Below are 18252 nucleotides of genomic sequence, written 5' to 3'. Positions count from 1 at the left end.
TTTTGGATGTCCCGGGCCAGGGCATCATCGAACATCTGCTCAATGTCCTGGAGGCGGTCCTCTTCCATGGCCCCGAGGGTTTGCAGGGACGACGACATGTACTCCTCCAACTTCCTGCGAATTGCCTCGAGGCACTCGTCCCCCCTCAGGGCCCTCCGCATGGAGTTCTCTGCCCTGACCATCGTGAGCCGTGCCTCTTCTGCCCGCTGCCGCTCCACATCTATAGCATGGCCTAACCGCTGCCACTAAGAAGACACTTCCAATCCTGGGTCCTCCTGCGCCCTCTGGCCGATGCCTGCCCCTCTGATGTCAAAGGCCCCGAGCCATGATGGCTCCCACCTTGTTGCTGCTGCTGCTGTGCCTCCGCCTGTGCCCTGGCTCTTGCTGCCTGCACATCCTCCTCCGGCTGGGGTGAAGTTGTTGAGGTGGCCACCCCTGGTGGACGTCCGACTCCCGACTGTGGCAGGGATGTGTTCTCCACCAGCCTGGCCGCAGGGTCAGAGGCAGCTCCACAGGGTACCCAGGTGATACATGGGTGGGAAGATGGCATGGAGGACGACTGGGGCATAGGGGGTTCAGTTGAGGAGGGGGTCAGAACAAGGTCCAGAAAACGGAGGAATACGGCCCTGGTGAGCTGTCCCAGTAGGTCAACACGGTCAACTAGCCATTCGAGAAGACATGCAGTCTCCTCATGAAAAGACTGCAGGTTACCTCGCATGGCCCATTGACGCAACGCCACCCCACCCAGGACAGGCTCAACCCGGTCCTGGATAGCCACGTCCGCAGGGAGAGGAAGGCCAGTTGTTGTAAGCGGATCCCCTCCCTGAAAACGGGTCTGGACGTAAGCATCCCTGCTGGTGCGGGATGATGCAGTCACAGGATCGGGGACAGGATTACACACAGGCACCTCCGCGATGGCCTGTGCTGCCTCCTGTCCCTGCCCCTGCACTGCACCACTAGCACCAGTGGAATCCCCACCTCCAGACCCTGTGTCTGTCCCTTGCACAGCCTCCTCCTCCACCAACCTGGATGACTCCGTGCCATCTTCCTCCATCGCACCCTGTGGGGTCTCAGCTGCCCCTTCTGCTGCTGAGGAGTCCAACTCCGACCTCTGCCTCTTGGACCTTCCCTCGCCAGCTGCGGCCTGGGACGTGGCACCGGACTCCTCACTACCCGACAAGATGACAACCTGGGAGGGGAGCCGGGCCTTACGTCTCCGGCTGGCGGGATGATCCCTGCCGCTGTGCTCCACAGCACCCTCTCCGCCCTCTTCTTCAGTTGACGCTGCAGACAGGGAGAGATAAAACACAGGCATCAGGGCACTGTACAATGGACTGATACACACATGACAGTTGCACATGAGTGGCATTGATTAACTACAGACACAGCATCACACTCCACGACACACATGTCATTTTAACTCACACACATGAACATTTCAACAGCAATATTGCACCAGGCAGCACCATCCATACACATACAACAGCATGAACAGCCAAAGGTGAGCCTGACATCACATGAAACACAAGGAGTGCACTAGACATGCTCACACACCACCACACTTACATGCATGTCTACATCTCCTCCAACTGTTGCAGTGATGAGATCGCCATACATGTCACATCTGCCATTCATCCTTCTACATATCAGTGCCACGTGCATCCATGTTGCACCACAGTTGCACACTTGTCAGATACAGATACATGCACATGTACACAGCGCAGATACATGCATTATGAACCACCATCCATGCCACAACCATGCCAATGTACATACACAGAAATTCAAACATGTGTGCTCCCACATCTGCATTTGCCCAGCATGCTTACCAACAAATACACCATCAATGTATTTCACAACTGAGAGAACTCACATGTGGCAGCCTCACGCCCATGTTCATACACATCCCTACATGGTCCTACGTAAACACATGTGCAACCTGCACACTACTGGCAAACTACTGGCAAACAAAAGTTTATGCACAGCGTACTATCAACATGCATGTACACTTACCGCTCGACTCCAGACGGGTCTGCCTCTCAAGGATCTGGACGTAGAGCGCTGGGCATATGCATTCCAGGACCCTCATTTGATGGTTTGACAGCTGGCCCCGGCGCCCCTTGGCATGCGCTGCCTTAGCGAGGTGCCGGACCTTGTTGAGGGTCCTGGACCTGAAGTCCTCCCAGCGCTTCTTGACATGATGTAAGTCGCGGACTGCCACCCCCTCCGCGTTGATGGCAGTCACAATGTTCATCCAGATCCTGGTCCGTCCTTCATTGTCGGTGCGCAAACTTCCAAAGAGGGCATCATACTGCCCCAGGACTTGCTCCACCAGGACACCAACTTCGGTGGCAGTGAAGCTGGTGGCCCTCTGCCTCTCTGGCTGGGGGTTCCCAGTGCTGCCAGATGGTGTTGTGCTGGACATGGCAACCCCAGAGGCAGGAGTGGGTGAGCAACTGGGTCCTGGGGCTGGGCTGTGGAGCGATGGAATCCCATTCGGGAGTCTTTGGTTCCAGCAGGGGTGGTCACAGCAACTACACCCCTGGCTGACGTGTAGGCAGCAAATGGCAGGGCACGTGGGCAGCAGGCAGTCAGGCAGCAGCAGATGGCAGGTGGGAGCGTGCTCAGGGCTGTGGGGGGCAGTAATTCGGCCTTCTGGGTAGGAACATGGTCTTCCGTGTGTTTTCGCGTGGGCAGCTTGATACGGAGTGATTTGGCACGTGAAAAAATTGCACGTCAGCGTGTATTTCGAGGAAAGGGCCTTAGCGCGTAAGCGCGTCAGCACACGCACGCGATTTCATTGGACCAAAGGCCCTTAGCGCATAAGCACGTAAGTTACATTACGCGCGCGGGCATTTCCCTCATAGCACGTGATGACAGAGCACACGTGGAAAAACTGCACGTCCGAGTGTCATCGCGTGTAATTGGAGGAAAGCGCCCGCGTACACGCGTATCCGACGTGTACATGTGGGCTGGTTTAAAAGCTACATGTAGGATGCCATTTCCTTGTACGTGCTTTTCGTGGAGAGCGAGTGGGTGAAATCTGTACTTCTTGTCGGTTCACACGCGATTACTTCACAGCGTTTCTAGTTCGTACTCCCTGTTACCTCTGACAGCTCTTTTCTGTATTTTTGTTGGGCCTGTTTCCTCAAACAGAGTTCACTTTTCCTTTTGTCCTGTCTCCTCAGATAGCGTACAATTCTTCTTTTGGCGGGGGTGTTGCCAATGCTCACACACTTGTATTTTTCACGTTCTTTTTCCAGGCAGATGGTGAGTTCTGCACGTACTTAGCAACTGTGCTTGCCCCGGGTGTCGCGTTCCCCTTCAGAGGTCATTGTAGGCTGCGTGTATTACGCGTACGCTTAGTTTTTTGTTTCTGGGTGCCACAGCGTAGTGCGGGTTAATTTTTTCACGCACGTGGTCTACGAGAGGTTGCGTGAACGTTAATTTTTGATTTTGGGCTGCCTGTGCGTTGCATGACCCGTCATCTTCCCCCAGGGGGCACAGACAGCCTTGTTAGAGCACTAGGGTACAAATTCCATCTGGTATCCTACCCCTTTGGCCCCCAATTGCCCAGTACAATAGTTTATTGCAACTCCCATACGCACAACAACATCAGTGCCATGGTTCGGAGGCGACCAAGCGGTAAGGGAGGCAAAGGTGGCCGACCTTAAAAAGGTGGGCGTGGTGGGCGCAGTAGGGGACGTGGCCGGGATTTGCAGGGTGCCCCTACACCCCCATGTGTGGAGGAACAATCAGGGACACCCATGCCCCCCCCATGGTTGAGGGAAACGTGGCTGACACCATCCCAGCTCAGCCCCTGTTGGACCAGCCCATTGTGGCACCTGACCTGGCACAGGATGACTCCCTGGCTGACTTCCAGGTCAGCAAGTCTAGGCCACGTGTGGCGGTGCAAGTTGTTGTCACCAAGCCACGTGGATCTGGGGCAGCTATGTCATCTGCTGCCCCAAGTATGCATGGTGGGGAGGCTGCAGGGGCAGCTGCAGCTCCATCCGCCCCAGCTCTGACTCTCCCAGCCAGGACAGTGTCAGTCCAGGTCCATCAAACTGACGTTCCCCCTGCCAACATTACCCTGCAACCAATGCCTTCATCAAGACCTATGGTCATTGTGCATTCCCACACTCCTACTACCCAGTCCACCGGTGATTCTGCCCCTACTGACCAGAGCGGCGTAAGCCACTCTTGTTCTGCTCCACCTTTAAAGAAGAGGAAGAAGGGTGCTCTGGCACGACAGGCTGAGACCCCAGACACGGCTACACACTCCGGGACCTCAAGGAAGCCTTGCTTTAATGATCCGGAACGTGATGCACTTGTGGCCTATGTGTCAGCACATAGCTGCGAAATGGTGGTGACTGTAGGGTGCAAGACCACACTTGGTCAACGTAGGGCACACTGGCAGACCATCGCGGACCGCATAAGTGCCCTTGGATTTGTGAGGCGCACAGCTGATGATTGCTACAAGCGGTGGAATGACCTGAAACGCAGAGCAAAGAACAAGCTGGCCTCAAATCATGCCGCTACTCTGGTGACTGGCGGTGGGTCTCCACAAGAGGACAACAAACTCACTGAACATGAGTCTGTTGCTGGGGCCTTCATCACAGAGGAACAGATCCAAGGTGTAGGAGAACTACCTGATTATGATGCATTGTCCGGTGAGTGCCCATGCATGTGTGTGTAATGCATGTGTATGTTGTTTGGGTGACGGGTTCTGATTGAGTGCCAGGTGAGGGTGTGTGTGCCTGGGTGGTATGGGTCACCCATGTGCTTCATCCAAAACATTCAGCGGCCTTGGATTTGGGTGTGACAGTATCCCTTCTGCCCACAGTAGTAATTTAGCGCAACATTACGGCAGTTGCCCTTGAAGTGGCATCTTGCAACAACATTGTTTGTATTTTTCAGAGTTCGTTCAGGCTGATTGTTTCAATTCTCCCACTTTTGCTACGTAGTCCCCAGCCCTATTGTCACATTTGTGACATGCTTCTGTCATTGATGAACCCCACATTGGCCCACATGTGTTACCTTGTTAGGTGAATGATTTGACCATTCAGGCTGATTGAGTATTGGCCTGATCACATACATTTCTGGGGCCTGTTTGAATGTGGAACATGATAGTTGTTTCCTGTCATGTTGAAATGCACAACCATTGATGTGTACATCGGCCTGCAATCACTGTATTTTTGTACACTGGATGTGTTGCAGTGTGTGGCATATGCCTATTTTGTCACACTATGTAGCATTTTTCATCTCATCATATCCATCTCAAATGGATGGCTGACAATATTCATTCACTGACATATGGATGTACTTGTGGAATGTACCATGGCTATGGTACATGCCATCTGTGTGATGGCATGTGTCATGTATGTGTATTGGACATGCCACTCACAGGCCAATGTGTGATGGCATTGCTACCCAGCATGCAGCAAATGTGTTGCTCTTCCATCTTGGTGTCATCAGTGTCTGCCTTTTGCCTCCCCTTCCAACTCAGTGACAGTGCATGCATGGGAGGGTTATAGTGATGTGGGACATGTGTAAATCATGTACTGGTTCTGTAGGTTGTCAGGCCTATTTGTGTGCTATGGTGCTAACGCCTGTTTCCATTTGTTGTCTTTCATGTTTTTGCAGGGGATGACGCACTTGATGCTGTTGAGGTTGAGGAGATGGTGCAGACCCAGGAGGGATCTCAGGCACGACCGGGCACCAGTGGGGGACGTGGTGTGGTGGTGGGTGAGAACCCAATCTTGCTGCAGACCATTCTGTCCAGGGGTGTCTCTGGGTGCACCTCCACAGACCTCTATTCAGGTGCTGATTCGGATGATGAGACCTATGTGGCATCGCAGGTAAGTGTTTCTGGCAGGGATTCTGTTCTGTCCAACCCACCTGCACCAGGGGTAGAACCCCCTATGGGGATGTCAGTGTTGTTAAGTCCGCCTTTGGCGGTCACGGATGCAGGGTCACACTCCACAACATCTGATCCTGTCCCTGGGCCAGCAGATCAGAGGGGGAATGCAGTCCTGCAGCCTCAGGCAGTGCTGGCACAGCAAGGCGCAGATCGCCTTGCCCCAAACAGGTGTGGTGCCTGCCGAAACGGTGGCATACGCCACCAGGCAATACCGCATGGGAACAATCCATGTACGGTATGGCAACCTAACAGGCAGCATCAGTTGAGATGATGGCTCAAGCAATGGAGAGGGTGGCCACTTCCATTGTCCCCCTGAAAGGCAGATGGAGCAACTACAGCAGGCAACAGACTCCATTTGCCAATCACACAGGGAGGACATGTTGGCGTCCAACAGGGACAGACGGGCTGTACTGGAAACTCTACGCCAATCGATATTAATAGAGTCCCAGGGCCACAGGGAAGCCTTGAGGGTAGAACTCCATCACCTCAGGGAGACTCTTGTTGACCTTGAGGCTTCCACTAACTTGAGGACAGAACAGCATCTGGAGCGGCTCACACGTTCGCTCTCAGCTGAGAGGCAGGCAACTCGGGAGGAGATCGGGGCATCACGTCAGGTGGTGCATGGGGATCTCGGCACTATAATCCTCCAGAACGAGACCTTCCACACCCGCATGCTTGCTGCCATGGAGGACCATACCAGGGCTTTGCGTGGGCTGCCTCCCATAGCACCTCCACCTCCTGTGGCAGCAGCAGAGGGTGATGAGAGCGACAGCAGCAGTTCTCCCACATTGGCATAGCCGTGCAGGCCATGAGCCCATGGAGGTGTTTTGTTTTCCCAACATCCACACAGCTGGCTGTTGGTGTGCACCCTGTCCTCAGACCTCCTGGGTGGCTTCCTCCCTCCCCCGGCCCCCACATGGTCAATTTTGATTTTTGATTTTTGATTTTTTTATTACAGTGTGTTGCCTTGTGTGGCTCCCGTGGGCATCCACTGTATTCTGGCTGGGCACATGCAGGCTTCTCCTGAGTTTGGGTTAGATGCTTGGGTTCGTGAGACACACACCCCTCCTGCTTCCCGTTTCCATTGGCTTGCAAAGGGTGTGCCTAAGTGACAGTGACTTACACAGTGACGTTGGACTCCCATGAGCTGTGTGGGCAGTCTGTAGTCAATACTGTGTATACATTCCTAGTGGATATTGTTGTTGTATTGTACACTGCATGGTGTATTGATATGTGCTTGTGCATCCATGTCTTCCTCCTAATTTGCAGGCTCATTCCTCATGTCTTCACAAGGCCGTCTACTTTGGAGATGGAGTTCATGTTGTAAGCAGTGCACTTACACATTTGTGTGGTAGCAACACTGTACAGTTGGAAGTGGTCGATGTGCTGGCATAATCAGGTTGTAAGACTACCACTACTTTAACTTAGTACTGTCATGTTTGTGCTATGTTTGAGGTTGTGTAGCTGCATTGTATTGTTGGTAAGTATTTGGTCATGTGTGTTGTTAGTTCTACATTACTGGGAGCATATTGTGTGTGGCCAGTTTCCATTAGGGACACTGTACTTTGTGACACTTGTGTCATGTTTTGGGGATTGCTTTGTTTGCTCTCACATAGCATGACATGCCATGGTGTGTTGGGTGGCGGTGCTGGGGAGGGGTTGGGTGACATGGCACTGTTGTCATGTTCTATTTTGCAAGAGGGTAATGAATTTAGCAGCATGGAAGTGTGTCTTTTGATGACACAGCATTGGTGGTGTTTGTGTAGGTAGGGATGAACACAATGTAACTCTTCCAGGTGACCAATCTCAGGCTGGTATGGTTGTGACAGTTGAGTGTCCCTTATGTCATCATCATTGATTGTCAGATGGTATGTGCCAGGGGTGTGTGCACGCCACAGGGGTGTGATTTTAGGTGAATTAATTAGCCACCAGCTGCGTACGGGCTGCCTCACCCCGTGCCCTTTCCCCTCCCATGCGCAGTGGGTGTGCATGTGGTTGAGGATTTGGGGGCACTACCATGTCCACGGGCAGGCCCCGGCATGTTGCAATGTTGTGCAGGACACATGATGCTGCCACTATGATCTGCACACTACTGGGGGAGCGTATAACAGCTTCCCGCCAGAACGGTCAAGGGAGCTAAAGCATGACTTGAGCACTCCGAATGTGCGCTCCACTATGCCCCGTTTTGCAATGTGGGCTGTGTTGTATCTTAGCTCGGGTGGCGTGGTGGGATTCCGAATTGGCGTCATCAAGTGGGTGCTCAGAGGGTAGGCACTGTCCCCTGGGGAGGTGGTGATGGGTATCATTAGTGGGGTTGTGACATTACTCAGTATCCGACATGCATGCATGTGCTGTGGCATTTATACTCACCGAGCAGCCATGTATCGCCATGCCGCCCAGCTTCTAGGTCCCGGTTTAGGGTTGACATTCTGTAAATGAAACTGTCGTGGGTGGACCCTGGATAGTTTGCATATACTGAGGTGATGATTCCCTTGGCATCACATACTACCTGCACTTTGATGGAATGCCAGTTCTTGCGGTTTCTATAGATGTGCTCTGATGCCCTGGGGGGACGTAGAGCCACATGGGTGCAATCAATGGCACCTAGGACTTTGGGGAATTGTGCCACCCCGTAGAAATCCTGGACGGCAGGCTGCCTTTCTGCAGGTGTTCTGGGCAGGTATATGTGCCTGCGGACTGATGGGCATGCAGTCATGATGGCCAAGACCTGGTGTAGGCAGCGTGACTGCGTGGCCTGTAACACCCCCCCCGACTATAGCACTTGTCCGCTGAAATGATCCAGTGGCCAAGAAGTGCAGTACATTGAGGACCTTCTCCAGGGGGCTGAGTGCCTGGGAGCACAGGGTGGGTGATGTGAGGTCATCCTCCCACTCACTCACCAGGTCGAGTATTATGTGAGGTGGAAACCTGTACCTCCCATACACCTGGTCATCAGGCATCCCAAAAAGGCTGGTCTGGGTGTGAAAATTCTGGGCCTGACTATCCTCCTCCTCCTCCTGCAGTATCCCACGACCACTGCTGCTAGGAACGGTATATTCATCCTGGCGTCTGAGCTTGTTTGTTGTTTGCGTGCACTTTTATGCTGCGCGGGTCCACCTACGCCTGCTTCCTGCTGGCGTATGTGTTTCAGGATTAGTGCATCTTTTTTGGCGCACACGTTAGCCCCATTCGAATCCATGAATACGTGTTTTGAACGTGCATGTGGGTGTTCCGCGCATTTGCCTCCTGTACTTCCCGCGTTGCTCCCCATTCCGCGTGTCACGCCCTCTGTTCCTCCTACTTTTGTTGTGTGCGCCGCGCTATGTGCAATTTCTCTGTGCGCGTAGCACACGCTGTTTGGAGACGTGTGCGCCAGCGTGCGCCACGCAGAATTTTGGCGCACATCCTGGGATTTACACGCGCACTGACTTCCGTGAATCGCTGTGCACGGGTTTCGCTGCGATTTTCACACTGGCACTGCAATTCGCATGCTTTCGCACGCTTTTGCACGCTTGCGCTGAAAATTTCAGCGCACATTAATTCCATGAATCGGCCAGTCAACCTTTACAAGGAAGATTGTGCGGAGGTGTAGATACCCTAAGTCTTCAAGAGCGATGTTTACCTCTCTCCAGAGATCCTTCTGTATATATACCCTTTACTCCACCCCTAGGGACGGCACAGGGCCCTGTCACACCATGACACATTTCAGGGTCCAAAGTGCACTACCTACTTCACACCTCCTCCCAAAGGTCATAGTGTAATGCCTGCAACATCTCCCAGCGCCCTGGCGCCCTGTAAACACTGTGACCCATTTCCAGGTTCTTTGGGGCATACCTGAGGGAGTAAAACACAATATCTACATCATTTGTGCATTATATTGTCACCCCATAAACCGGTGCAAGGGGTGCACAAACAGGGCTTCACACAGATTACTATCAGTTCGAAATGGTGATGGCACTTCAACCTAGAGGTTGGGACTTCTGGCTTACACCCATAATATCACATCCGGGATAAGATTTCAGATAGGGTGGAACTTCCCGGTGACCCCCCACGACATCACATCGGGATAGAACCTCCGGTAGGGTGGGACTTCCAGGCAACCCCCATGATGTCACATCTGGGGTGGTACTTCCAGTAGGGAGGGACTTCCGGGGAACCCCCATGATGTCACATCCGTGATAGAACCTCTGGGTGAGGTGCAACTTCCGTGTGAAGCACCATGACATCAAATCCAGGATAGAACCTCTGGTAGGGCGGGACTTCTGGGCAACCCCCATGACGTCACATCTGGGACAGAACCTCCGGTAGGGTGGGGCTTCCGGGTAACCCCCAAGATGTCACATCCAGGGCGAGAATTCCAGTAGGGCTGGACTTCCGGCAGGGAGGATCTTCCAGGTGACCACCATATCATCACATCCAGGGTGGGACTTCCGATAAGATGGCACTTCTGAGTTGAGGTGGCGTGGCCACCTGTCAGATTCATATGGTGATGAAAGGTATTATCTTATACTACTGAGTTGCTCTATCTTGCACACTGAACATATTTCTCCATTCCAGCCCATTGTTGACTAGTGGACTTTTTTAATGCACTGTTTGTCTTTGTCAAACCAGTTCCTCATTGTCTGAGTGCGTTTACCATACACAGTTGATTTGATGCCAGTGCTGCAAGCTGGCTCCCCCTAAACCAGTCTGTTGTGTGCATCCCTGATGTTTTATCCACCTGGCATGTTGCCTTTTTGGGATATGAATATGCCATTCTCTGTTCACACTCCTTATAGGAATCTGTTGGCAGAGAATTCACAGTGCCATGTAGGATGTGACAGTATGAGAGTGCTGACTGCTGTATCCTTTTCCTGTGTGAAGCAAAACTACATTCTGAATGTTGTGGTAAGTACATTAATAATGGCATGCTACTGTTTGTTGCACAGTATATGTTATCTTGGTTCTTCGAGTCTTCAAGTAAAAAGGTGGGGTTAATGGGAGTTAGCAGAGCAGTGTTTGCATTAAGAGTTGGAGTTAATAGTGTCTGCATTCAGATGTGCGTGTGATTTGTGTGTAGTATGCATTAGAGTTTTGTTGGGTGTGCGGGATAGTTTAGGTGTGCAGTCAGTCGCCCGCCCGGAAATTTCTCAGTGCTGAAATAATTGCCAACACTCTGAACATGAAGTCAACATCTGACTCTGAGAAGGTCCAGTAGTAGGTCCAGTAGTAGTCCAACACAGGTCATATGATTTTGGGGACACAGCTTTTGGACATCGAGGAAAATCTTAATTATGTTCGCTTTAGATGAGTCCAGCACTTGCAGCGATATTGTGGCCATATTATATGAGGATAGTCATATTTTGTTGACCTACTAGCCTTCGCTATGAGACAACACATGCAGCAAGAATTCTAGTGTCTGGTCATTTTTATTTATTTATTTATTTGTAATGCACCGAAAGCCTGTAGGCATCAGGGCGCAGGGCAGGAGAACACTTACACAATACGATGAACAAAAAGACAGGACTGGTACAAGAGGGAAAATACATTGAGGGGGTTTTCAGTTGTCAACGAAAGTTAACCAGGTTGGCTTCATGTCTTACAGGCAAAGGCAGAGGATTCGGGCTGAAGTTACTGGGAAAGCCTCCCCTAAACCATTTACACATTTGGGTTGAGTCACCAGTGCCTGGTTGGAGGAGCAAACAGCTCTTGCTGGAAAGTAAGGGGTCACCAAGTTCTTTAAATATACAGGGGCATGTCCTTAGAGACATCTGTGGAAAGGACTGCTGATTTGACAACAGAGAGACTTCCGACTGCTAGAGATATGATCTCACCTGGATTTGCCTTTAACAATTCGAACAGTGCTATTCTGGGAAATGTGTAGTTTGGCTGTGTTTTTCTTGCTTGTGTCTAGTAGCAGTACATTGCAATAGTCCAAATGCAAGAGGATGGTGGGACGAGCAATGGAGGCATAATTGGATCTGTAAGTAATGCTTCGGGCTTTTACAGGGACTTAAGAATTTAAAAAAGATTTTTTTGGGTTGTATTTGGCTTTGTGGCTCTGCCGATTGAAGAAGTGTTTTTTTGCATGAAAAAGTGAGGATTTATAGATTTTCTCTAAGTCTTTCCATTTGTTCTTGTTTATTTCAGATTATTGCCTGAGCCATATAGACTTGGCTTTCATTTTCTTTTTTTTTTCAGTAGGTTAATGTCTGTTGAAAACCATTTATGGTGGCTCACGTTGGCCCTGACGATTTTTGTCCTTATAGGTGCGAGTCTGTTTATCAAGCAGCTAAGGGTGGAATTAAATACGTTAGCAAGAACTTCAGGGGAGTCAGAGTTCTGTGAAGAGACCATAACATTGTCCAGACATTCCTGAAGATCAAGAGCATGTATTTTACTGTAGTTGCGACTAGAGATCTCTTTAGATGGATTCTTGACTTTCGACTGGAGACCCGGAAACTGAATGAGAAAGTCAATTGTGTGATGGTCTGACCTGATACAGGGAGATGTTCTAGTTATCTTGACTAAAAGATTTCTAGTCACTACCCAGTCAAGCATATTGTCTTTTATTGTCATCGGGTCATTATTGGCAACAAAGTAATCAAGGTTATTCAGACCAGCTGCTAGAGCATCAGCTTCTTTGTCCTAGTTATTATGTAGCCAGCGGTTGAAGTCGCTGACAAGAAGAATAGAGCAGTTAGTGCTGTTTAGCCCTCTCAGCAGATGTAGCAATTCCCCGTTAAAATCCGACATATCGACAGGAGGCCTATAAACAACAATCAGATTGACACAACTCTGTGGTGTAGGGTTTGTCTTAAGGAGTAAGATTTAGCAATTCTCGCAGTCGCTGGAAGACTTGAAGAATTTTAGATGTTTTTTGGCGATATCCCCAACCCCACCCCTTGGCCATGTGGGTGGTTTTTACAGGTGATAAAATATCCATCTGGGACAGAAATAGAGATCATCGGGCCACTTGACTCAGTTATCCACGTCTCAGTAAGGCAAAAGATGTCTGAGTCAAGGATATAATCGTGAATGGCCATGGCATGTTTGTTTAAGGACAGGGTTTTCAGTAGAGCACATTTTAGAGGTTTCATTAAGAGGGGGTGTGTGACCTTCAAGGAGGTGTCAGGTAACAAAGGAGAACAATTAGGAGTAAGGGGTGCTTTGTGGGTTGAGCCTAAACAGGTCGAGGTAGGACCAACCGGGCAAGGGAGTGTTAGAGCAATATTCCCAATTGAGGCACAGGTGGGCTCCACAAGAGTGGCCAGGCTGAGTGTGCTGGGAGGGACCCCTGTGGTTTTGAGAGGAGATGTAGTCACCATACTGGTGTCATCCGAAAGCCTTGTGAGATCTAAAGAAACTGGTGAGTAGGCATGTGTCAACTTGTATCTAGACTCGTTTTTGATTCAGAAACAGGGGCCTCACTCACTAGACTAGGAGGTTTATTCATGGGACTAGTCGTAGAGGGCAGAGGACTATGGTAATGTTCCAGGCAGTGTGTCATATTTGTTATGTAGAAGGTGAGTAATTATCCTAAGATGCCTAACCTTCTGGGCAGCCAGGGCTAAGGTAAGATCATTAGGAAAACCCATTGTCAGCAGATATGGTAGATGTGCCGCAGGAATTAGTATACCGCCCTGTTTAAAGACTCTTACCTGTGTGGGTGTACAATTGGAGGATAGCGAGGAACTGGGTTGCAACATTGCGACCCAGCTCGGACCGTCAAAGACCGGCTTTGTCCTGGTGCATCAGGAAAGTAACTAAGTATACAAGGGGCAGCTGTGAAAATGTAGTTTTTCCCCCTTGAGGCATAATACTGCCATATGGGGACAGTAGTTTTAGTCCGTTGGTGAAATGCAATAAAGTTGTAATTTATTCAGTGCAATGTTTGCCCTTTTCCCCAAGGGCAGAAGCACCTGTACAAATGTTGAATCTAGGTGAAAAAAAATACAGCTTTTAACTTTGTCTTTTCAAAGCTCGAAATGCTCCTTTAACATTCAGCCTTTTAAATGGCTCGAATTGTGGCTTTAGCTGTTGGTTTTCAGTTTCTAGCTGACACAATACCAATGTTTAAATTACTGATATAATGTGCACAAATTCAAGTGAAACAATCTAGTGCAAAGCATAACTATTAGTAGGAGACTCAAGCAATACTCAATGCCTAACCAATTACAGCAATAAAGATACAGTTCGCAAGAAATAAGGCTAACTGGGAGGGAGTTCTTATCATCAGCTTAAGTAGCCGGCGAAGACTGGTTTATTCTTGGTGCGCCAGTGCTGGTGCGCCTGGAAAGTAACTAAATATACAAACGAGAGCTGTGAAATGTAGTAATGTAAGTATTGCAGCAACTCACCGGTATGGTTAGATACTTCGCCTTCTGGGCACAGCACACAGTTGTAACAGCAGGGGGGCTCACCCTCCCGGATCAGCATTCTCTGACCAGCAGCACAGCTTTCACTGCACACTGAATGCGGTGCCTGAGGACAGAACATTGAGTGGAGTTAATATCTGCCATTTCATTACTTCAGGTCACCCTTGATTCACTGGGTTACAGCTACTGTAGTTATTTGAGCATTGTTTAATCACTATTCTAGCATTCATTGCCAATTTGTACAGAAGTCCAAAGGATTTTGTCAACCACTCATTAGTACAGTAAAAATAAATAAAGTGAACTAGTCCTACAATTTATTTCTACCCAGACCAAAGAGATGTGCGATGGTGTGTGCAGTCAAGTGGGCCAGAAAGCAGAGTGAGCAAATATGGGCCAGATGGGTAAGGATGAGTAAAGGTGAATGTGATTGGGGTCGCAAAGTAAAGGGATGGCACTTGAAGCCCACCATGAGCCCACTTTGCCACCTCACCAATTGTTATTCAGCCAACAACTGTTGAGTATACTCCTTAATGTTTATCAACGTGTGTATCAGATTTCCTTTTGATAAAACACATTTAGAAGATTCTCAGAGCTACCCAATGGCGTTCCCTCCTGCAATCTTCAAACAAGTGACAGTCTTTTTTCCTGTAATACAGAGAACAAACCTGCTGAACTGCCTCAACAGCTTTCTGCATTCTGAAAAACTGTCGACTGAACCTAAAACCAAAACTGTCATCTCACTTCTGAAAAGAAACGAAAGTAGACCCTTTGAAGTGGGTAAATTACCACCCTATTTCTAACCTGACTCTGTGAAAAGCATTGTGGTACAACAGTGTCAGTCATACATTATATCCAATCAATTTTTCAGATTTGGACGCCGATGAGGGACTGAGTCTTTAATTTCCTCCATATTGGACACTTTTCAGTGGTGGGAATGGAGGTGATGTTGAGGGTCAACACTACCCACCATTGCGTGTCGGTGACACTATCAGTTACCAATTCCTACTCTCTTGTCTGGAGGAACACTAGTCTAAACCTCAGTTTTCTTAATCTGGTGTTCTTCAGGGCTCTGTTCCTTTGCATATATTCATTATGTCTATTGTAGGTGAACTGTGACCTGGGCGTCAAAGAGTACAATCAGGCTGAAGACAGGCAATCCACATTTAACGTCACAGCAGGCTGTGCACATCTGCTTCACAACTGCTTCACAACTGTTGAGTTTTAAAATTGCTGGCTGTTCCTTATCAGCCTTTGTGGCAACAAGTAATGAAGAGTCTATCCTTAACTCGAAGGGAATTTCCCTGCCTAAACCAAAGAAACTCAGGTGCTCGTCTTTGTGAGTCAAAACCAAAAGGTACTGTCCTGGTCACAAATGCTCCTACTCTATTGCTGTCACTACAAAAAAATATGATAAACTTTGACTTCTGTTTATTATCCAGGAGAATGTCTCCCATCTCATGGATGTAAAGTCTCCAAACTCCTCTCAGGTTCTTCAAAACAAAAGTTCCATCGCAGTTCCATGATTCAACAGAAAACATAAACAGTCACACAAAGTTCTCATGGGGCAAGGAGATGAAGTTCCTTCTCCCTTCTCCTAGCTGGTTCCCCAATTGTTTTCTACCTTTCTTAGCAAGGCCTGTACAGTTCTTGGTCCACCCCCAATGGGACGATGAAACTTTTCTTGAATTCCCCCTTGACTTTGCAGCACCACACTTTTAGGAAATTGGTCTGGTGTCCTGTATTACAAAATGGTTCACGGTTCTCTCTACTTCTTTAAAACGTAGGTTCTTGAAACTTCCCGGCCCACTCCGAGACTTGTACATGTTCCCGTTACCTTCTCCCTGGGAACTCTTCACCGGTTTCACCAGGGGTCGTGGGTCCACACTTCTCAGGTCAACTTCTTTCTCGAGACCTCCTCTGCGTCTTGCCTTTCTCAGCCTCAAGGTATTGTGGATCAACTTGGCATAGTTGTTGGACCCCTTGGTCCCTCCATAACAGAATACACCATCTTCATGGTCTCTCGCTCACTACTGATTGTAACTTACATGGTTCTGCTGTATGTTACAATAGGCAGTCTCAGCAACGTTGTCAAACCGCACGGTCCACCCACTACAGGTCATGCCACCACCTCTCAGTCTCTGCAAGTTTATTGTGCTGATTCCCAACTGACTCGCATGGCCCTTCTCTTCCAGGCGTCCTGCTACTCCTTTTCTCATCCTTGAAGACAAGCCTGTTCTCACAAAGCCTTGCACCATCTCTACATGCTTGGATGCGGCCTCCTTGGTCGCATGGTTCTCCCAATGGTGGTATCCCAGCTTCCAGCTTGCCAGACCACACAAGCCGCTGCCGGACAGTTCAGTGATTGAAAAGAACACAGTCCATCTTTGCTGTTCAGTTTAAATCATGGGGACGGCCCCTGCGTAAGATCCTTCCAATTGACAGCAGCTGTTCTAGCTTCTGTCCCTCTAAAATGTAGTGTTTCTGAACGCTTCTTTGTCTCAGTACTTTTGCCATCCGAGGAGTTTGATATTTCACAATAACACATAGTTCCGGAGGTGATTTCATGTTGATAAGGTTTGGGTGTCATCGTCAGCCTATGTGTTGTGCTTTCACAAGGGTTGTGCCTACCAATTGCGTCCTTATCCCTAGGAGAGTAGCCCCTCCCCATTCGAGCCTTCCGCATGTCACCTCTCTAGCCTCATGGGAAGGGTTGCTCTCCTGGGAAGAAGTCACGCTATCTGAAGGATCATCACACCTATAAAGGAAGCATTTGAAGATAGACATTCTGATTGTGGCTGTTCCTCCAGCAATCTGGCCTCAGAAAATCTGATTGGAAGTTCTGGGCAATTGCTCTGAATCCTTCCCAGTGGTTGTATGGGTGCCAGGGTGTTATGCTTCATGCAGAATTCTGAATTCCAAATGAAATCTCTGCCTTTTATTAGCATTTCCCCACACTTTTGAGCATATCATTATCTCCCAAGCACTACATAACCTCACCATCCTTGAATTTCAGCAGCAATGATTGCAGAGACTACAAAATGCAGCAGCACGGATTCTGCTTCATCTTAATCAAAGAGCTCTCCCTTTGAAGTTTTGCATCAGAACAAAAAGGGAGGCTTCAGGGCAATCAAACCCTAGAGCAGCCCCTCGAAAGGTTGTTAGCCTATAATCCAAACAAAAATGCCTATGGGTTTAAATAATTTCAAGAAAGTATGGGTCAGTCAAAGAATGATATTTAACTGTATCCTAAACTAATTATATGCAAATACTAAAATTGCAACCAGTGACAATGGCAGTAAAAAACACATATTTTATTAATATAATTAGAGTTAAAAAGCAGTAAAAACACATCAAAGACAGTCACAACTTTGAACCCGTTTATGGTTGAAAACGTGCTTGTGCTGTGCAATTTTATGTAAAGAATTACACACTTAAATCATTCAATCATCAGACTCATTCTCTCTCATTCACACTATTCTGACAATACAAACAAAAACCCAACATATTTCACTCCTTCGCGTCTGACAATGTAATGACAAGCTAGGAAATTCTTCAGGGGGTAACTGTCTTTTCAATGCAATTAGCAGCAATATCTAAAGCTTCCATTTCATGTCTTTTATTCAAAAAATGATTCCATTTTCTTTGCTGTATTGCATGAAGCTCTGATTGCTTATGCTGGACCCAAGATACTCTACAGGTTCTAGCTCATGGCGTATATCTAATTATGATGGTCTCCAGCAACTGGAAAGCAGACGCGGCACCTCGACAAATACCACAGCTTTAGTCCGATCCGATATCGACATCAGCATGCACACAGTCTTCAATTTAATGGTAAAGTAGAAAGCCAGATGCCACGGTGGAAGCATTCATAATGGGGAACGCCATTATTGCGGTCACGTTTTGGTCAATGAACCGATTATCACGCTGAGCTGAGTCTCATGTTGAAATGATTCAGTGGCGTAGTCCATATAA

The 18252-nt window shown here is 48.8% G+C and overlaps 1 protein-coding gene across 1 annotated transcript in view; it reads right to left on the bottom strand.

Moving 5' to 3' along the window:
• Positions 1-16535, bottom strand: part of LOC138501684 (vomeronasal type-2 receptor 26-like) — a 146430-nt gene extending 129895 nt beyond the window's left edge. Inside the window, exons 1-2 of the mRNA XM_069622373.1 lie at positions 16326-16535; positions 14263-14386 (exon numbers count right to left, since the gene is read on the bottom strand). Of these exons, the coding sequence (XP_069478474.1) occupies positions 14263-14386; positions 16326-16535 (334 nt within the window). The remainder of the gene's footprint in view (positions 1-14262; positions 14387-16325) is intronic.
• Between the last annotated feature and the right edge of the window lie 1717 nt (positions 16536-18252).

Source organism: Ambystoma mexicanum, chromosome 1p (assembly GCF_040938575.1).
Source record: "Ambystoma mexicanum isolate Mex_15411 chromosome 1p, UKY_AmexF1_1, whole genome shotgun sequence".
Classification (NCBI taxonomy): Eukaryota; Metazoa; Chordata; class Amphibia; order Caudata; family Ambystomatidae; genus Ambystoma; species Ambystoma mexicanum.
The sequence above is the reverse complement of the archived record's forward strand: the minus strand, read 5'-3'. Positions and strand labels throughout refer to the sequence as shown.